The following is a 22,929-nucleotide window of genomic DNA, read 5'->3' as shown; positions in this document are numbered from 1 at the left end:
ACAGTAGTTGTGTACCTGTACTATTTATAAGCTAGGCAGGTTTTTTTGTTGTTTGTGAATCGATTTTATGTTTTGGGGGTATGATATTGGGGTTTTCTTGTCATTGGGGAACCGAACCCTATTTTACTCATATGTTCTTTTATTTAGGATACAGAAAATCATTTTATTTGTTTTTCAGGAACCTAACTCATTCGTTAAACAAGGGATACCTGTACATGTAACTTTCTTCTTTTTTATACTCCGTTACATGCACAACACAATCCTATATACAAAGCGCCAAAAAAATATAAGAACTCTTTATCATAAGGTATAAAGTATTTTTCAACTTGTAATTTTGGGTAGGTACATGTAACTCTGGTTTTATCCAACGGTTGCCATCAAATATTCACGGCTAACACACGCAAGCATGGGAAATGGCCATAAAACAATAAGCTGTATCTATTTTCTTTACTCCTCTTTCACTTTTCTGTGGGGGTAATCAATGGCTACAACCATCTCAAGACAAAGTAAAAATTTTAGGTGTAGAAAATAAGAGGAAAAGGTTGAAATCACAAATAGAAATATTGCATACACATAGCATATGAAAATTCTCTTAGTATTGCTCTATAAATATTGTATATAATTTATTTTCCAGGGTGGAAGTGAATAGTAGTCTGTTTCTGGTGTCAGTAAGTTTTGGTAACCATAGTCTGCACCATCTCCTGCCTACAGTGGATCACTCTAAGTTGCCTCACCTCTACCCAGCCTTCCTGGAAACTTGTAAAGAATTCAACATACCCTTTAAGTTTGTGCAACAATGGTACTTAATATTAGGTAAGTATCTACAATTGGCCAACATCAAACCCAATGTTGATCTTCCAGGGTATAAGACTGCAAAATCCAAATAGTTATCAAGTGATGAAATATTTTGTCTAAGTCACTGCTACCAAAAGAAAAACAAATGTATGTCAAGAACTATTCAGGGAAAAAATGTAAGATTTTACAGTAAAAAACCCCGAGTTCAGGACATTAAGCCAGAGCGACATCGTTGCTCAGATGGAATCCAGTATTTGGACATCCATATCAGTAGGGAGGCTCAACTGTTCAAAACAACAGCTGGCATATTACAATAACACAGATTGACTTATTTATGCTCATAATAAACTAATTCAAGTAAAATTATCATACTTATGATATACTTTAAGTTCAGTTTGTTTGTTTTATTTACAGTGTTAATAGATGTAGGTTAAGATTCTAGACTAAAAGCTTTTAAAATGCAGGAAATTTTTACGGTTCCTTCTTGCCGACGTACATATGCATAAGGCATGGATGACTTTGTGCAGTGTGAGGTAAAGTGGATGTGTATAGTATAGCTCTGGCAATGAAGTGGATATGTTATTAGGTAATTTTAACGAGTAAAAGGGAATAGGTTCCAATCCTTTGTTATTCTGTATTCTATATACAGTATGCCAAAAATGAAGAAAATTTGCTATAATAAATAATCAAAATAATATATAGCACATAAAATACAATAACACATACAGTATATTACATACAGAAAATAGCTCCTTTTGCCCTTGAATAATAACCATGAGTGACGCTAAGAGAGGAGAGTTCAGCCAGCTGGTTGACTTGAGAAATGTGTGGCTGTTACACCGTGTATGTTGTGTTGTCACATTGGGGAGAGGGTGACACATATACATATGTTCACCTCCCACACAGAATACTGTTAACACTCGTGCTCTTCATTTTTGCAGATGTCTATTATATTTCCTTTATTTCTAAGTCACATTAGAATAATAAAATATATTTTTTTCATGACCAAAGATAATGTACAGTGGTAGTGAGACTCATTTTCTTGTTGTGAGAATAATCATTTGTTTTTTCAGTTCTCTTTACTTCTGACCCACTTTCATGTGAGATAAATCAAGAAGAGAAACTTAATAAGAAAGGAGGAAATAATTGGGAGAATGCTGTAAGAAAATGTGGAAAAGAATAGGAAAGGGCAAAGTTAAGCATCACACATACTTGCTCTTACCATTAATTTGCATTTGCAGAATACAAAGTGAATCTTATCATACAGATAAAGCCTGCTTATAATACAGCTTCTGATAGATTTAAAACGTTATGTTGGAACTCGATTAAAAAGCTGTCTAAAACCCGAGTGTGGCCGGACAGCCCTAACCCTTCCTCTCACAGTGAGTGGGCAGAGAATCCGAGCTACAAGAGAGTAGTTAAAGTGGGGTAGCGTTTAGCCCATCGTGGTTCAGTGGATTAGATGTCTGCCTGCCATTCATCGTAGTCCGGGTTCAATACCCGCATTCATGGGTGTTTGTTGTTTACATTGATTTACCTGTGTATAATAGTTTATGATTATTTATATATATATATATATATATATATATATATATATATATATATATATATATATATAAGGGTATGCTATAACGAATCTAATTGGTTCTAGAACCTTGTTCGTTATAGCATTCGTTTGTTATAGGATTAATCCGTTCCAGGCCCCCAAATACAACCACTTAACACTGAAAAATATAATATAAAATTGTAAAAAAGTGCATAAATATGCATCTAAACCCCTGAAATAAAGAATATCATTAATATTTGTAATAATAAAACAATAAATTAGAAAAAAAAAAATTTAAATTATGTTCGTTGTAGGAGTTTCGTTCGTTATAGCATTCTCAATTTTATAGGTAAAACCGTTCGTTATAGGAATATTCGTAGTAGGATCCGTTCGTTATAGCATACCCCACTGTATATGTATATATATATATATATATATATATATATATATATATATATATATATATATATATATATATATATATATATATATATATATATATATATATATATATATATATATATATATATAATGAGAAACTATATACAGGTAAATCAATCTAAACAATATATATTGTTACATACTTGAATAGCACAGGTCGAGTTTTTATGATCAAATTATATGCAAAAGTAGGTCCATCTATATACACGTAATATTTTTGAGGGGTTAAAATTCATGCATTTCTGTGGGTCATTAATGGTGAATGACAACGACCCAGTATATGCTCGCAGTAGGCTAACCTTACCAATAAGCGCCATTATCCTGGGCTTGCTTGCCATAACCCTAAGATTCTTTCTTTATGTTGCTACATAAAGAGCAAAACCTCATTCACTTTATGTACCACTTTAAATATACAAATACCTGATCCAAATGAAGATTTACAGATAAATTTCTTTTCACTTACATCTGTTAACATCACTGGTGACATTGTTGCCAATTTAGACTCATCACAGGGAATAAACAGGAGATGGGGGGGGGGGGATCTCAGCAGTTCTGACCCATCTGCTATGTGTAGTGAAATGATTAACAAATATTTTGTTGTTTAGCACCCATATGGCAATACAGTATTTTTTGTTTTATTCTATTTAGTGGAAATTTTATTTATTCCGCACATATACTGGTATACCGTACTGTACCCCAATTCCCCTACTAACGCCGTTTCAGTCAACGGCATTTCGTTATAATGTCGTTGAAAAAAAAAAATACTGCATGTATGAAAATGATAAATGTACAATTTAAAAAAAATCAGTACGAAGGCATTCAGCGCTTGTTTGTGATAACAGCTGGTTGTGTAAGTTACCAGTGTGGGCATCAAACTGTATTTGTTTGTTATTGTTCGGTGGTTGGTTGATGCTATTCCAACATTCACTCAAAATCCAATTAGAAATTTGATCCCTAGAACAATGAGTGCTAAATGTTCATTATGCACCACTACTAGTTGCGGTCACAGAAAGAAGAGGAAAAGTGTTACATTGGAAGTTAAATTAGAGGTGGTAAAGAGATTTGAAGAAGGATAGTGAGCTGTAGACATAGCAAGAGCTGTCGGTTTGCAGCTTACAACTGTGTTAAAAGTGGTACTTCATTATCTGCTACAAAGTTAACTCAAAACAGAAGTGGCATTATGGAAAATATGGAAAGAATGCTGAACATGTGGATCAAGGATCAACATCAAGTGAAACATTTGTGGCAAGTTGAGAAAATTTTGACCAGAAATGTACCCTAGAAATATAAGCCCTATTTATATCATTGTGTCTATAGTAAAATCATTTTCACTTAACGTTTCACTTAAAAGTCGTGGTTTTCAGGAACCTAACGAGGTCATTTACCCGGTATGGGGAATTGATGTACAGTATATTATTTTATCTTATTTCTCATAGGAGTTGGTAACTGGCAGGAATTCAGTTTCAAAGTTGATACAAAATATGTCAAGGATTATACCTAGTATTTCTTAAAAGCTAGAGTTCAAAGTATACACAAGATACAGCTCCTCCCTGACTTACGACGGGGTTAAGGCACCCAAATCCAGGTCGTAAGTCGAAAATGCTTAAATAATATAGAAAATCTAAAATGGGTGTCTCTTTTTCTTCTCAACACCACAAAACTCTCACTTTTAAGCTTGTCAGCCATTTTAAAGTGAATTACAAACGAAAATTTTGTCTGTACTGACGTTGGGACTCGAAAAACGTAATTTGACAAAATTTTGGTACGACTGAGGCAGGTCGTAAGTCGAAAGTCAGGGAGGAGCTGTATATGAAAACAGGCATTTTTACCCCAAAATTAGGGATCGGATTACACATGAGATAGGTTTATACATGAGCACAGTACAGTAAAACCTCAGAGTACTGTATGCTTATCCATAGTACGCGACCCCACTTATGCACGTCTGCTTGGGTCTTGCTCTTGTGCAAGCCAACCCACCCAGTATCTCTCGCAAGCTCAGCATGTTTATCACTTATCCGAGCTCATTTGAGGAAAAAACATATCATTAGAATAATCTGATGTTGCTTACAAATGAAGAAAATCTAATATAAAACTATAAAATAGGAGAAATGAAGAGCATGGGTGTGTATGTGTGGGAAATAAACGTATATATTGAGTCAGTGAGCTGTAATTGTTGCTGAATCCCCCAAATGTGACGTCACAGCATACATACTGTGCAGTGCAGCGCAACAGTTGCTACACACGTCTCTTGAGTTAGCTGGTTGACTGCCCAGCTGAATTGTGTCACGTTGCCCAGGGGATGGTTCGAGTGTTTGTACATACAGTACTATATACTGTTTAAAGTGTTCATATGATATCAAAGCTTTAATATTTGGGTTCCTTTGTACATTTAAGGTTTGTGTATGGTACCATAGGTTAGATTATTGCAGAGGCGTCCTTTTCTCTCTCGCACTGGTTCCATGAACATCTCCTAGGTGTTTGCTCTCATGAAGTTTTTCTTTGCTGGTAAATTTTACCACAATCACGGACTTGAGATGAAAATTTGTGGTAATGCTCGTGGTTGTGAGTGAGAAAAAGAAGAAAGCACATACTGTGAGAGCTCTTGAAGAAAAAGTAAAAATATTGGACTTGATGAGGAGTGGCCTATTGAACTCTGAAGTTGCACAACGATTGCCTTAGTATAAAAAAAGGGGTTATACATACTGTATATTAGGGGGCAGTGAAATTTTGCTCAAAGCTGCACTCTTCAGGCATTGTTCCTTATACATATCTAAGACTCCATGCCAAATTTGAAGCTGATATGTCGAGGTTTAGTCTGCCGCATTTTCTACTGAAATTTTTAAATTTACCTACAGTACTAGCCAAACAGCCGCTGTGGCGGTGCAATGTTCTGTTCAGTGTTTATCAACTTTTTTTTCATATCTCTTATTTCATTTAAGTTGTCTTGTTGCAGATGAGTATGGTGCTATGTCTATATTGATTATCAGCCTTTTCTCATTTCATTTCTCAATGTTGTGTTACTGTACTGTAATGTAGGGGAGACCTGGGTAAGTTGGCGCACTTGAAATTATTCAAATAGTTACCGTTAAGCAGTTCACACCGCAGGATCACCACGTGCTTCCTCAGTCACCCATAAGCAGTCATTCTGAGACAAAAAAGCTGCATTTCAGGTAGAAATGAAAGAGTTGTTTGATATCTGTAGCTGTTATTGTCCCCTTGCCTCCTGTCAGGATGTGAGGTGCATAGTTAAGGAGTGTGACGGATATCACCTGGCATGTAATTGTGTTATAAAAGTTCCCAAACGTGAGGTGCAGTTTCTCCTTGACCAGCGAGGTGATAGGAAGATGAAGATTGCAGGGGTTGACATGAAAGTGACGAAGATGTGGGACAGAGTGACGGCAAGAGAGAAGCATGATGCGGACAGAGTTAGGAGACAGCTTGAGCAAAAACATAGATATCTGGTAGCTGGAGATATTCCTTATGTTGAGGATAATTCAGATGATTCAAGAGATATTCCTCTCGTCAATACTGATGCTAATTTTGTCCCTGATCCAAGGGCTCTGACAGACACCAGTTTACAGAACCGGACAAGACTCCCTACACTGGCTGCCGCTTGTGACCGATACTTGATTAGTGATTATGCTGGAGCTGCCATTGCTACTGCCACCTTAACTGACTATGGCATTATCACAAAGGATGACAAGAGTCAGGTTATTGGACCACATAAGCTGCGGGATGCGAGACAAAAATACCGATTTAAGAGGCAAGAAATTGAGATGGCTAGTTTAGATAATTTGACGTCACTCTATTTTGATGGTAAGAAGACCGCCACTCGTGTGATGATAAAGAATGAGAAGACCGAGAAATGGAGTTCGAGGATGATGGTGAAAGATCATTATGTCATCATGGTTGAGCCTGGCAATGAATATCTCACACATGTGACTCCCAAGACTGGACACGGAAAGCAGATTGCCAAAACTATTCACGAGTTTCTGGTGGAGAAAAATCTAACCCAGCAGCCCATTGTGTGTGTTGGTTGTGATGGAACCAATGTAAATGTAGGATCAGAAAATGGAGTCATTCATCATCTTGAAATGTTACTTGGTCACCCGCTCCATTATTTCATATGTCAGCTTCACGGAAATGAGCTGCCTTTCCGCGCAGTTTTTTATCACTATGATGGTAAACCAAGTGGTCCTGAGCATTGGCGTGGTCCCATTGGAAAGCAGATCAAGGAGTCTTTGTCTGAGCTTCCAGTTGTCGCCTTCCAGCCAGTCAGTTTCCCTGATTTCCCTGTGTTTAATGATGAAGTGGAGAAAGATCTGTCCTGGGATCAGAAATACCTGTATAGGATTTGTAAAGGAGTTATCACAGGTGTTGTTGAAGATGACTTGGCTGCTATTGAGCCAGGTCCTCCCTGTGTGTCAAGGTGGAACACCTTATGGAGTAGAATCCTCAGGCTGTATGTAGCAACATCAAGACCCAGCCATGAGTTGAAAAGAATTGTCATTACAATAATAAAGTTCAGTGCTCCAATGTGGTTTTACATCAAGATACACCCTTACGTAACACACGGCTCAAGGAACGTATTCCAGTCCCTGCTATATATGAAACACCTGAATAGTGAGGAGGAGACGATAGTGAAGAAGGCTGTCCAGAGAAATGCATACTTCGCCCACACAGATCAACTTCTTCTTGGTATGTGTGCAGATGAGGACATGACTGTTAGAGAAAAAGCTGTCTCAATGATAAGAAAAATTAGAGAGGAGAATCAGCAAAAGGAAGAATGCACTGGCAGATCTGAAGAGGAGGAGGAAGATTCTGATGCTGCTGTTGACGAGAATTTGTTAAACTATACTGATGAGGAGGGTAAAGATGGAGATGGGAATGAGGATGTGCCTCCTGTAGTCAACATGAGAAAGGTGGTGACTCCGAAACTAAAGTGGCAAGCAAAAAACTATCATTCCATGATTAACTGGAGGAATGAACTCAAGACTGAGCCTCCTTACATTGCTTCTCTGTCAAATCTACAGGTTAATGACATTCTTGAGACACCATTAGTGGTGCCCAAGTGGCCAAACAGCACTCAGGCGGTCGAGAGAGGCATAAAAGTGATGACTGAAGCTTGCACTGAAGTGACGGGATACGAATCGAGAGATGGATATATTAGGCAAAGATTATTGTCTAGGAAAATGATGCCAAGGTTCCGCACAAAAAGGAATTTCAATATGAACTTGTAATGATTTTCTATACGGTGTACCTGTAAAATAACATGTGAATTAAATCGATGTCACCCATGTAAAATTTATCATTATCCTGGAAAACATTAAATGACACCTAATTTTTGGTATACACTAAAAGTTGACAAAAAGTCGTTCGCGATGCGGCAGGGTAAGTATGCATGAAATGGCATGAAATTTTGCACAGGTGTTTGTTACAGCCATACAAACGATGCCTGAAAAGTGCAGCCTGCAACTCAAATAAAAGTGTTTTTCCCTGCCCCCTACTGTATATATACAGGTGGGAACCCGAATATACATGTGTGTGTGGGTGGTAATGTTCCTATATGCATGTAAACATATCATATTTATTATAGAAATAGTCTTGTGTTATGCCCCCATTGTGTTTTGATATATATGATGCACATAACTAGGGCATACATACAATTTTTATTGGTTATAGGTAAGTGTATCAATTATTGTATCTGGTGTCTCCATTTTAACTCTTTTTTTTTCACCAGTTATCCATTGTGAGACTTTGAACAGCCAAGAAATTGGAATGACCACTTACTATGATTTGGGACCCATAACCAGCAGAAATTGAAGTTTTACAGTAAATTTTATTTAAATGAAGGAATTGAAAAACAGAAAATGTTAAACATTAAAAATTTTCTGACTTAATGGTTTTCAGTCATTTTGTTACATCTTGTAACATGGTGGCAGCTGCTGCTACCTCACTAGACTGTACACATGTGTCCTGATTTCTACATATTTAATGTACTGTACTGTATATTCTCGGTTTAGAATTTCCAAAATTTTGGAATCTTTCTCATTTCTGGTTCTGAACTTGTCAGATAATTGATATACAACCTGCATATGTACGTACAGTACGTATTTGTATTATCACCGGAGTCTATGCAAGTTTTTGGTGTTCACAAATTCCTCATCAGTACATCTGAGTTGTATATATTTATGCAATGTAAATGTACAGAACAGTATTCATCCTCTCACCATGAAATCTTCCTCTTTGTATTATTCTTATTATAGAATAATTAATTCTATCCATATCTATTGGACTTGTTTGCTGCTAGTTGTACTGTACAGTTCCTATGTTGATGCCAAAGGAATCTGCTATTCAGTTAATTTTGTTTCATGTTCCTAAAGTTTCTAAAAAAAAAAAAATCTTTAACACAGGATTATTACTTTAAAATTGTTTACATTACATAATTTCCAAAGTACTGTATAGTGTAACAATGACCTTATATATGCTTGTTTGCAAAAACAAATCAGCAAACTTTAACTAGTATTAGGATGTCTGTGTTCAAAGAAAGTGTCTTCTTAGTGTATAATACAACAATGTTGTACAGGTAAATGTCTTGATATGAATGTTTGGTTGTCAATTTGGACAAGATCACATGCTTATATCTGTGACTATATTTTAACCTTGAACGTATATCCCAGGGTTGAGAGAGAGAGCTCCATTTTAAACAGGGCGTGTGATATGTTCTGGAATATGCATGACAATTATCTTCTCATGTTTAGTACATACTATAAGGTTTTCAATAGACACTGGTACAGTATATGGATGCCCATGTCACTTGACATAAATAGTAAAGTATATTTTATAAAAAATCCATAAAATGTATTTTTTGCGATAATCTACACGCAGTGTAACTACCTCATCTGCAGTGTTAAGTTTTGCATTGTGCAGGTTTTCCATTTAAGATTCTGTATATCTCTTATGCAAGGACTAAAGTACAGTACACAGCTTAAATGTTTAGAAGTAGGACCTAGAACTCATCCCCAAATAAGAAAAAGTAAAACATGTGCACCCATAGAGTATGACATTCCCTTTTATGCAATGTAATGTATAATTGATATACAGTAAAAAATATTTACTGATACAGAGAACATCACCATATCTACACTGCCTCACATCTCCAAACAAAATTTTGCTTCTTCACCAGGTGCACATATTAGGCCATGAAAGGTAGTCAAGTCAAAAACAGATTTGTTACAGTTTCTATATTAACAGAAAATAAGATTCAGCAGAATATAATAGAGAGTTCTATGCTGCAATGTGTACCCTTCACAAGTGAGCCAAGAATGTCACTACATACTGTAGTTCTAACATTGAGAAAAAAACTGAAGAAAGTAAACTGTGCATGGTCAATTAAAATGAAATGGTACTCAGCCATTAGGAAAAAATATGCATTTAAATCACATAGCTAAAGGCCTCCCCATCTTACGATGCATTTGTAACTGTAGTTTGAAGCCTTTGGGTTCAAACAGTTATATTTCAACCGAGGAAGTTGATGCACAAAATACTTACAATAATAACTGGTTTTTACTAAAATGGATATGATGGTTTCACATTTTGAGTAAATAATCTTTGAAAATAATACACAAATAATATATCTAGAATATACTTATTTGATTATATTTTACCAGTGAATTGTAGCATTAAATTTGTAAAAATTTTCCACTATATAATCTTTATTTTTACTATCACTGGATTTGTTTAAATATCCAAGTTCTTACTTCCTTACCTGGGTCAATGGTCCTATTAATAAAAAAATTGCAAAAACTTCCTTTTATGAACTTCACCTTGAAACTGCACAATATCTTCAATACTGATAATCACAGCTACAAATACCCAACATAAAATAACTTGTATATATAATATACACTCAGCACATACAGTTAGGAATTTGTATATCTTTATTATGTTCCATACTGTATTCACATTATTTCTTATAAGGAAGAAAATTTTAAAAAGGCAACTTTCCAGTGATTTAAAACGAGAAGTGTTAAATAAAAAATATCAATGGAACTTCTAAGCAATCTGGCTTGAAAAAAAAAAAATATTTATTTTTATTTTTTTTGAAATGTGATGAATTTTTGAGGGAATAACAACATTAAGATTGCCTGCAAAATAGTACTGTGTAGTGAGTGTAATGCTGCAACTAGACTTAGCAGAGCAGTAATTGCCAAACCTTATAAGAGGGGCAGTCCAGATACATTGTTAAAGCAAGCAATTTGGAATTTTTTATGAATAGTTCTTAAATCACATAATCAGCAGACTTTTAAAGCCTATACACCTATTGGTTTTTCTTCAGCAAAAATATAGTTTGCCGATGGCTTGACATTCTACCACCTTTCACGGTATACAATTGAGCACTACTCAATAACCCACTGATACATTTCATTTCATGAATAGTTTGTTTGGTTTTTCTCAATAAAAATCATTTTACTGTTTGGTTAACTCAATTTCTAGATTGAATTTAGCTGCTCTACTAAGGCCAGAATTTTTTTTTTTTTTTTTAAATAGGCTAGTAACATTTTCCCACCTACCAACACCCAGTCACAGCTGCACTAACAACATCATGCAAGGCTCCTCAAGAGTGACTTAATTACTTTTTAGCAGTACTTTTAAGATAAAAAATAAACTCCAAAAAAGCTTTCCATTAACAACATTTTTTTCTTAAAACTGAATGTATGATAATGTTCTCTAACCCAGCACCCCCCCTCAACCCCCCCACCCCCATAGCCCCATAATCATTTCTTCTTCTTGTTCTTCCTCTTGCGCATATCAGACATTTGTTGGCCACCAGGCTGACTACTCCCTGAAGCATAATTCTTTCCAAACTTTTCCTTACACAAATTGTTAAAGAATTCCTCTAGATCTGGATCACTGAAATTGAAAAAAAAAAATTAAGTAGAGATAAAACAAATTGCATGATAATATGTTCAAACCAAAACAACTTAGTAATTAAGTATGTGTAGATAAAAACTCAGAAATCTGTATCATAACTGGCTTTTTCTGTGATGCCTAAATACAGCCTCAATTTTTCAAATGCCAATTGTTTCCAGTAATATTCATTAGTTTAGCTTTTCTCTCACTTTTGAAGCCTTTCCTATTATGATTTAGAGAGGCTGGAATCAACAATACACACTCTCCTTGCATATGATGTAATTCAGTCACTTACTGCTGCAATGCACGTATTCTATTAAGTGTTCCCTGCCAATAACATCTCTTGAGTTTATCCCTGTCACGTCATACAACTTAGCACCAGAATGTCCTCCAAAAGTTCTCACTACCATTCTGGTCATTAATGCACATACTATACAGTACACCTTTTCCTGGATATCCATCTTTCCCTCACAGCAAGTGCCTCTCTCATCCCATCCTTCCATCTCCTTCTTGGTCTTCCCCCTTCATACTAGAGTATTTACTTCTAAATTATACAAACATTACCAATTGTACTTTTCCCATTCCCTCAATATATCCATTCTATCACAAGTGAACCTAGATCAGTTCTGTTTGGCATTCCTTCCACTTTGACAAAATTTCATTTTTATAACCACGTTGCTCATTCCTTACATCCTAATTACCTTATACAGGGGGTCCCCGGGTTACGAACGAGTTCCGTTCCTGAGGACGTTTGTAAGTTGGATTTGTACGTAAGTCTGAACACATGCTATATGCATACCATACTCACAAAACAATGTTTAAAATCCCACTATATCATAGCCTAAGTCCTGATATACATCTAAAATCACTTAATTTAAGACAAAAGAAGAAATAGAATGACAAAATACAGTAAATGAAAGTAAAAAATAAGATAACAGGTAAATGAAATACAGTACTGACAAAAGAAGAAATAGAATGACAAAATACAGTAAATGAAAGTAAAAAAATACGTCATCAGGTAAATACAGTACAGTACTGTAAATTTCAAGTCTAACCCTGTTCGTATCGGCGGGCGTTCGTAAGTTGGGGACCTCCTGTATATTTAGTTTTAAGTACATTTTACCCATTGCTTCCAACTTATTTCTTCTTGCACCCAGCCCATGTTCAATTATGGCCCTTTATATCCCCCAACCTTTGCTTCTTTTGAGACTTCTTTTACAAGTTACAGTATTACTGTCTTTCCCTCAGTTAGTCTGTGATAGTAAATCAATCAATGCTACATCCACTTCTAGATATCTAAAATAGCTCATGTTCTCCATAGTCTATTCAAGCTATTTATTTGCACATACAAATTTTCACTTGAAATGCCAATCAAACCCAAGTCATCTAGATGACAAACCTGAAATGTGACCAAATGATCTTGGAGGTGCTGGGAACTGTGACCCAGCATTGAAAAGGTTGGGGAAAACTGATTCTATATCATCTGTAAACAGCACCTGACTCACCTCTCATTTGCATTCCTCTTCTTTATCAATTACCCTTACTGTCTGTCCCTCTCTATCACTTTTGCTTTAACCTTTCTTACTATCCCATCCATGTAAATGTTAAAACAACCATGACTACATAACATATTCTTTGAGCAATCCCACTTTCACCAAAAATTAGTTCCCTTCTGTCCTACACCTTCTAACACTTGTTACACTCTCATGACCAAAGGATGGTCAGGCACTCCATGTACAGCTCTTTATCCATTTTATTTTAACTCTCAATTAAAACTTCTGTCCAACATACAATTTAACAACCCTCTGTCTTCCATGTTTTCCTACTTTCAAGTATATGTACTTTCTTTTTGACTTATGTATTCTCCATTATCAACTTATCTTAGCACACATTACTATCAGCCACTCTATTCCAAATTTCCCTACAATCTCCTCCAGTTCCCTATCATCAACTTTCACATTTAATCTTTTATCACCAATACTCTATCTCTCACACTGAAACTTTCAATGTTATTAAGTACTTCCTAAAAACCTCTCTCATTCTTCCCTTTTCTCACTCCTTCATGTATGTGCAATGCACACCATTACAATTCACTCTTGTATCTTACTTTTAGTCTTGAAGACTTAATCCATAATATTCTGGAACTTACCCCTTATAATCCATCACACAACAACCAACACTACCACTTCATCTGATTTTACCAACCTTAACTGTTCCTATCTCATTTCTTTGTACCTTGTTACACACAAATCCAAGACATCTAAGTTACTTCTACATGACATAGTTTTAGTCACACTTATCCCGACTACATATATGTACTGGTATTATCTAACACCTGTCTGGTTTTCTGCTACAAGCACTTCTTTTGAGTAAGTGATTACAAGAGAGCATGCTTGTTCATTTAGCTGCTATGAAATGTAATCATAAACTATGAAAGGCTTTAAATAAATTAATCAAACTCATGAGATGTAAAAAAATTATAAGAAAACACTTTGTATAGTTTATGCAATACAATACTATGGAATGACTGTACAATAAAGACATACCTTGGAAATTCTGGGGTGTTGTTTTTAGATGGCGGGCTCTTTTTCCCAGAAACAATGCGATACTGAACACTGTGGGTGTTAGCCTGCAGATGCTTCAGATTTTCACTCTGACATGCGGCCCAATCACTAATGTCATACACAGCACCTTCCATACAGGCATAGTACTTCCACCGAAGACCTAAAAAAGTACTTTCTGCCCAGATGTCACCCTGTGTAAAAAATGGAAAATAAAACATTGGTCACGAGATTTCAGTTTATTGCCTGCAGGTCATTAATACTCGCACACCACCTTATTTATAACAAGTCCCCCTCCAACACATGTGCTAGTTGTGACCTAGTGGCACGGAATACCTACAATGTATCTATTTTGTCTTCGGATAGAGTTTTTAGCTATTTCACATGAAACAAGAAAAAAGTGAAAAAATTTATCAAAAGTTTTGATGATGTGCATTATAGTTTCCAATACAACCAACTTATATTTGAGCCAAGTAAGGACAATAAGCGCTAGAAAAAAAAAAAAAAAAAATTTACACTACAGTAAAAAAAATGGAAAATATGGAATATCTAAACAAATTCAAAAAATTTCAATCTCTTTAGATTTTGCCATTATTTTAATATTTTTTCTTTGTTTTATTATTTCATTGGTTAGTAGAAGTGTCTATGTACATTATGTTGTTTTTAGATTTTTGATAGCATAAACAGTTTAGCTATAAGCAATTTTATTTTGTATGTGACCAAATTAAAGTACAGTAATATACATAAGTGTTGCACTGTTTACGTAGCATTCCCCCTCCATTACCTCCACCACCTACCATTCTCCTGCGTCACCTACCATGCCTCTGTTTCACCTACCATGCCTCTGTCGCCTACTACAATGCTTCATTCTTTGCCTGCAGTTCTGGTAAGTGTTACTTTTGAAAACTAGTAATTACAATTACACGTATATGGGCTGATAATGTTTTATTGTTGCATTATTGTAAGGAGGGGGTGTGCCTTGACGATAATTCGGCAAGGCCAAAGCCCCATAGGTGCCGAGTTATCAAAGGTTTACGATTGGAAAATATTCCAAATGTTATGAGATCGTTAGACAATCCCAGAATGGAAAATATGAAGACTTAATACTAAAAAACAAGATCATAAATTATTAAAAAAACAAACATGAAGTATAATAATCTCCCCGTCAGCTGGAATCTCCTGTCCCTGGAAAAAAATCTCTCCATTCTGGGCATAGGAACTAATTTACGAGGATAAAATAATACCCATTTTCCAGAAAAATTCCCAGAAAACCTCTCCGTTCTGGCGTGGGATTTTTTTTTCCGGGAGTTCTGAGAGATTGCATCATGCTCCAAAGCGTCCCCATGTGCCGGGTGTGTGGGAAGGTTAGCTACTTGGGTAACTTAGGCCATAGGCTCGCATGCTTAGTGCATATTCTGCTGCCATTATACAAGGTTGTTCCCTTGCTCACTGCTGTTTTTGCATACAACTTTTGTTGTGCAGGAAAATATTAACCAAGAATAGTGTTACTGCAGTTTTAAGACAAACAGTGATCACAATGTACTGTACAGTACGGTACAATAGTAGTGGTTTTTACATAAATAAATACAGCTCTGTATCTGTCTGTACGAGATAAGTTGTTTAGGCTCTCAGAAAACTTTCCTCAGCACCCAAATACATTTCGGGGATATGCAATAGTGTCTGTCCATGCGAGAAGTGTAGTCTAGACTCTCGGAAAAGTTACTCCAGTACCTGGAAAAAATCCGAAATACAGTACAGTACAGTACAGGGTATAAGATTTTTTCCATGGACGAGAAATTCATCTCAATACACTATAATCTCCCATTCCTGAATGAGCTCTGCACAATTATTCTGGATAACAGGGAAATCACTGCAAGTAATATCCCTGTTAGCCAGAATCTTTGATCCCCAAAACTTTCCATTACCTAGGGGGCAAAAAAAAAAAAAAAATAATAATAATAATAATAATAAATAATAATACGAGAATTTTCGAGAAAAATCTCTCCGTTCCTGGCATTCGAACGAATTTCCGATATTGCATCATGCACCAATGCTTGTATGCGTGCTGGACGCACAGGTGGGCTAACTGCATGGGGATCTTAGGCAGTAGGCCCGTGCACTGCAACCGGCTACAGTGAGTTCTGCTATAACGCGTGTTTTGATAACGCGATTTATGAATTCGGAACAATATTTGTATAACGCGAACGCTTGTTTGCTATAACGCGACTTTTGCTTACTATTTCTCCAATTTTGTGGTATTAACTGTGAATATGGTAAAGAAGAATATCTCCAAAAAGCGTTCTGATGATAGAATTCCCGATGATTATCGTAAAAGAAAGGATATAACCCTTGAAGAGAAGCTCGATGTTATCAACCTCAAAATCACCCTTCTCCCCCATCAAGTTACATTCATATTTTTTCAAGGTAAAATGTTAAATTTACTGTATGATTTCATTATTAGATATGAATAACATTTATTTAGACTGTGCTATCCTTTGTGTTTGGCTAACAACTAAATTTTTTCGATTTCGAGTAATCTGCACCTAACCCTATTTTCTCCATAAGCCCTGTTATTTCTATTACGCGATTTTCTATAACACGATATTTTACAAGAACACAATTATCGCGTTATAGCAGAACTACCTGTACTACTGTCATGTGACTGCATGGCATGCCTGATTGGCTGATGCATCCTCTAGCTCAGTGGTTCCCAAACTGGGGGCCATGGCCCCCCAGCAAAATTTAGGGGGCCATAAGCTGAGGCTGTCTAGCTTATCTCATCAAACCCCAGCATCATGATGCGCTTAATTCATAGTCTGCTGCCATTGTAAAAGTTTGTTCGCTCACTTCTGTTTTTGCATACAATCTGTGTTATGCAGTACTACACATTACTGTACCAGGGTACAATCACCCAAGAATACAGTTAAAGCAGTATTAAGATGTAAAAAGTGATAACAGTTATGTACAGTATACTGTACTGTACTGCACATTCATTAAGTGTGAGAATACCATATAGTATACAGTACAGTGCATAGCAGAGGACAGTGTATGCCTACTGTAGTTTTGCGTGTAGAGGGTGAGGTGTACATTATTCAGCATGTGTACAATGCCGAAAAATATAGAAAATATATGGCACAAAGCTGCTATAGTACTGTAGAAGGTACAGGTCAAAAGCAGGCCATCCTGTATAATCACATCACCAATTGGCCTGCCTATACAAGATCAAGATGACAGCATCTGCTGGTGAGTGTACAGTATAAGAGTACAGTATACAGTAGTACATTTTATTTATTTACAATATATTGTACATTTACAGTTGTGTTTGCATAAATAAATACAACACTGTCAGTCCAACACAGAAACATTCATCAGTGCCCTGAAAATTCTTCTTAAACCCGTTGCTGCTCTGCACCAATTATTCCAGCTAATGGGGAGATTACTAATCTGTTTAGCCTACAAAGTTTACCACTTTCTCACCTCTCTAGCTGCATGGTGTATCTGGCACTCAGCACAATGTCTTGCAGCATATATTGGCCGAGGAAGTTTGACACGACGGTGCCTCTTGTTGCAATTAGTACAACGTATGGTGTTGGCCGCTTCATCCAATTTCTCTTGAAGTCTTGTTAAAAGAGATGCCAATTCCCCCCAAGCACCTTCTAACTGCACCTCTTCTGCCAGGCGAGCATCATATTCACGCCTTCGCTCCTGAAAAAGTGATACAAGTTGTTGTTTACACAGGTATGAGTATACTCTGTAAGTTATGGCACACAGTTTGCAGCATATTCCATTTGTAAATTTGTAAATCATCAGCAAACTTACAGGCTCCCCTATTATTTCGAAAGCATGAGCTAAAATCTTAAAGGCTTCTTCCGCTCCAGGTTGCTTATTTTTGTCTGGGTGTACGAGAAAAGCTTGCCGTTTATAATACTTCTTGATGTCTTCGTCCGTACACTCCTGAGTGACACCTAAAATGCTGTATGGATCTTTTCCTTTACATGCCAAGAGACGTTTCATAGCTTCATCGCCCGTAGTGGGCAATGATATGTTGCACTCCAGTCCCCTCGGTATTTTCTTTTCTCGACCTGAATAAAGAAATTTCCGATATTCTTAAGTATCCCAAAAAATTAATACAAATTCTTTTACTGTATATATATTAATGTTTAGTGGCAATTCTTTTCATCTCTGAATTATGATGCTGAAACTGAAAACTAAAAATATAATCATACTTGGAATGAAATGAGAAAAGCAACTTCAACTTTACCAGGTATCTTTTTCTCTTCCTTGTCATTCTTCCAGAAAGTGGAGGTTAATCTGGCCCAGTAATGTCGCACACTGATCTTGACAGTATGCCAGTATTCCAGGAATCTGGCCCATATCACTGTCATGAGATGGAGAAACAGGCGAGAACTCATGACTACCACGTCAGCAGCCAAAGTTCCCAGCCACACCACTGCTTGAACCACCAAGCCCACCCAATGTACTGCTACTGCCCAGCCCTGTGCTACAAGTTCTGCAAACAATATCAATAATGTTACCAAAATAAAAAATAAATACATGAAATAAAAATATGTAACAGTAATAATTAAATAAATAAAAAAATCTCAAATTCATTGTTTTAAATATAAATACTTCCTTATCCTTTAAGGAAAATACTATATATGCCAACTATATATGATTACAATACAATATACTGTAAACTATTTCGGAAATTATAAAAATATACCTGTACAAATGAAGAAAATTTTAAGACATCTTCATCTATTTTTCAAACACTGTACAGTATTACAAACCCTGATTACTGTAATGTATTTATTAAACTTTACCCGAGTGGTTAATAAACGGGGTTTCCTTCCGCTTTCTGACAGGCCGCTTGGACTGATTTTCTCTGTTTCGATCAGTTCGATCACCCCTACCATTTGCTGTTGTCTTGTTTCGTCCACCCGGTCGACCTCCACTGCTGGTGTTGCCAACTATATCTTCAGTTAAAGGAGGAAAAAATTGGTTTATTACAAAATTCTGTAGTTTATATAACTATTGACAAAACTCACCTTAATAGAAAAAAAATCATCCAAATGGGCAAAACTTAAGATTTAATTATCTTAAGAAAATTAGTTTAATAAAATTGACAGCTACAGGTTTAATACCCACTGTAGGGGCTTATTATAAGAGGTGTTCAATACCCAAGTAGTATTATAGCTTATGAGATATTACTGAACACCAGACCCCTAACATCAAACCTCACAGATGCAAGACCAAATCTTCACACCTGGCAAGATGAAATAGACATTCGAATGGAGCAAGCAAAAATGGCATGATTAAATAGAGCCATGTCCTCAAACCTCAAGCAGAAATAATGAAGTGACATTTCTAAGTAATGAAACCTCAACACATACATTTCACTTCACACACATACACACCCATGCTCTTCATTTTTCTTTTATAGTTTTATATTATATTTTCTTTATTTCTAAGCAACATAAGAGTATTGTAATGATTTTTCCAAAACTTTTATACAGTAGTTTCATAACAATAACAACATGCATAGCCATCTCTCAGGCCCATTCCTCCCTGGTTTTTCCCGTTCCCAGTGAGTCAAGCTATCGCGAAACCGAATTTTGCCATAATGTTAAGTGAGAAAGGGTGGCATATTTATTTTGTCACTAAACTGAATTTATGTTAAGTGAATTAATGCTAAACAAAGGATACCTGAACAATGTAGCAGTTGCTAGAAGCGTTCATAGAGAGAGGTCACTGGAAGCATTTAGTTGCTTATACGCATTTGAATGACAACACCACCATTTATAAAAATGATGGTAGGTGTACTGAGCAGATACAAATCCATTATTTACGAGAAAAAATAAAATAAAATAATAATGTAAATGAAACTCTTGATTTGTGGTTTTCTTGAGGTAAAAATCAAGTTATCTTCAAGAAATATTAGTAAAAAATAAGTACTGTATATGAAGTACACAAAAAAGTAGTTAAATATTACCAAAAACCCTTGTAATGAAAATTTTTAAGTGTTTATGGGTCTATAAATTAGTATTATGCTAATTTGGCATCCCTCAACTTCAATGATAATGAGAACTCTAACATGTATAAAAATTCAACTGGGCTGGGAACATTTTCAAAGCATCTGAATTTGTATGCATCTTGAAGTTGCCTTCGCTGATTCTTAGGCACATAAATACACTGTAAAAATGTTTTCCACACACACATACACACACACACACACACACACATCCACTCTTTCCCACTCACACATCTATCCTACCCCATCCCCAGACACATACAGTCTGCGCGGAATGTTAAGTCGCGATAGGGCCGACGAACTAAGTTCTCTCAAAAATAAGATCATATGTTGTGAAGCCTGTCCTGGGATGCGAGATGTCAAAACGCTTGGTTTGTTGGCAAGTGCTGACATTTGGCAACTGAGAACACGTCACGGCTTGTAGTCAGTGCGCCTCTGGCAGCTGTGAGGGGGAGATTTATTATGCGGGTTCCCGTGCCATGTGGCCATGTTTTGTCTAGTTTAAGGTGCATTAACCCGACATAGTGGCCATCAGAGATGTCCAGGAGGGTTACTACAAGAGACGATATTGCAGCAGTGATTGCATTGTACAAAGCGAACCATGTACTGAGAGAAATATCGGCTCAGTCTGGTGTGGCATTACGAGTTGTTTAAAATCTTGTCAAATGTTTCCGTGACCTTGGAGAGGACGAGTTACCAGCTCCATTACCTAAGTCTGGTAGGCCTAAATTATTGTCCCCACGGACACTTAAGGTTATTTCTCGACAAGTTCGGTCCAATCCCTCACTCACAGCACGTGAAGTGAAAGCGAGAAACCCCCGTCTTTTGAGTCATGTCTCGTTACGTTGTGTTCAACAAGCCCTGCACAATGACCTGGGATTTAAGAGCTTTCATGCCCGCCATAAACCTCTGTTGACAAAGAGACAGAAGGAAAATAGAGTGAAATTTTGCAAGAAATATGAAGTGTGGGATTTAGAGACATGGAGGAGTGTATTATGGTCGGATGAGGCTACGTTTTCTGTGACTGGGAGTAATGGAGGGACGGTGTACCGCCCCCCCCCCCACTCAGACGCACACCTCCCACAGTACACTGTAAAGACTGTTAAGCACCCTGCCTCGCTTATGGTTTGGGCTTCCTTTACGTATTATGGTGTTGGTGAACTAGTAATCCTCCCTAAGAACCAGATGATGAATCAGTACAACTATCTTGAACTGCTCAGTGATTTCTTACCTGAATCATTTGATAAAGCTAAGGCAAGCCTTTTCATGCAGGACGGTGCCCCATGCCACACTGCTAAAAGTGTCATACAGTGGCTCAAAGACTGTGAGGTACCTTTCTTTAATGACTGGCCTGGCACTAGCCCAGATCTTAACCCAATAGAAAATTTGTGGTCCATTGTTAAGCGTCGTCTGCGCGACGCTGACACATCAATCCCGAAGCTAGAGGCAGCCATCAAGGATACCTGGGCTAACTTGCCACCTGACCTCTTGCAAAACCTAGCTGACAGTGTTCCTCGAAGGCTAAAAGACTGTCTGAAGCGCAGAGGAAACACTACAAAGTATTAATTGAAGTGGTAAGTGTTACTTGACTTTATTTATATAACATAATTGTAAATATCAATATTTTTTCAGCACACGCACTAACATTCCGCGCAGACTGTACACCCCATCCCCCACCGACACACAAAATTCTCCCAAACACACACCCCCTATACCCACCCAACACACACCACCCTCACCCACCCACACACCCTGTCCCTCCCACCCACCCATATCCCCCTCTCTCTAACCCAGATAAACACCCAGGTGGTTAACAACAACAACAGTAAAATTGCTATGCCAGACACAGATGAAGGTGACAGCTGCATCATAATGAACAGCTACAGTACATATTCCAGGAAGTTCAGACTTTCCTGTTGACAACTTCACCAACATCTGTTAAACTTATGTTCCACAGAGTCTAAGTCTTTCAAACATTATTCTGTTAGAGCATTAGAATTCTAATTATGAATATGTAGATAACAAAAAAATTTAAATGTGGGAAAATTTTTAAGACCTTAGCAACAAAACAAGAGCATAATTGACCATCAAAATACTGTACTATACTGTAAGTTTCATTTCTCGGGGTTTGTGAAACATAAGTTTAACAGATATTGTTCAACACAAGGCTGGGAGATAACAACACCTCCTATGATTAACACGAGGCTGGGAGACAACAACACCTTCTATGTTTAACACAAGGCTGGGAGACAACAACACCTTCTATGTTTAACACAAGGCTGGGAGACAACAACACCTCCTATGTTTAACACAAGGCTGGGAGACAACAACACCTCCTATGTTTAACACGAGGCTGGGAGACAACAACACCTTCTATGTTTAACACGAGGCTGGGAGATAACAACACCTTCTATGATTAACACAAGGCTGGGAGACAACAACACCTCCTATGTTTAACACAAGGCTGGGAGACAACAACACCTCCTATGTTTAACACGAGGCTGGGAGACAACAACACCTTCTATGTTTAAGGCTGGGGAGACAACAACACCTCTATGTTAACACGAGGCTGGGAGACAACAACACCTCCTATGTTAACACAAGGCTGGGAGACAACAACACCTTCTATGATTAACACAAGG

At 36.9% G+C, this 22,929-nt stretch overlaps 2 protein-coding genes across 2 annotated transcripts in view; one reads left to right on the top strand and one right to left on the bottom strand.

Annotated features, from left to right (window-relative positions):
- Positions 1-634: 634 nt before the first annotated feature.
- Positions 635-9,236, top strand: LOC121858528 (cytochrome b5-related protein-like; the record flags this gene model as incomplete). The annotated part of the gene is given in 2 exon segments (XM_042355005.1): positions 635-813; positions 8,523-9,236. Coding segments are annotated over 2 exon segments (262 nt in total), but the record flags the coding sequence as incomplete, so codon positions are not given.
- A 775-nt stretch (positions 9,237-10,011) lies between these two features.
- Positions 10,012-22,929, bottom strand: part of LOC121858519 (dnaJ homolog dnj-5-like) — a 31,958-nt gene continuing 19,040 nt past the window's right edge. Inside the window, exons 4-9 of the mRNA XM_042354994.1 lie at positions 19,080-19,232; positions 18,518-18,766; positions 18,076-18,338; positions 17,734-17,961; positions 14,242-14,450; positions 10,012-11,695 (exon numbers count right to left, since the gene is read on the bottom strand). Coding sequence (XP_042210928.1) covers positions 11,560-11,695; positions 14,242-14,450; positions 17,734-17,961; positions 18,076-18,338; positions 18,518-18,766; positions 19,080-19,232 — 1,238 coding nt within the window. The 3' untranslated portion in view covers positions 10,012-11,559. The remainder of the gene's footprint in view (positions 11,696-14,241; positions 14,451-17,733; positions 17,962-18,075; positions 18,339-18,517; positions 18,767-19,079; positions 19,233-22,929) is intronic.

This window comes from Homarus americanus, unplaced genomic scaffold (genome assembly GCF_018991925.1).
Source record: "Homarus americanus isolate GMGI-L3 unplaced genomic scaffold, GMGI_Hamer_2.0 scaffold12870, whole genome shotgun sequence".
NCBI lineage: Eukaryota > Metazoa > Arthropoda > Malacostraca > Decapoda > Nephropidae > Homarus > Homarus americanus.
This window is presented reverse-complemented; position numbering and strand designations above follow the sequence as displayed.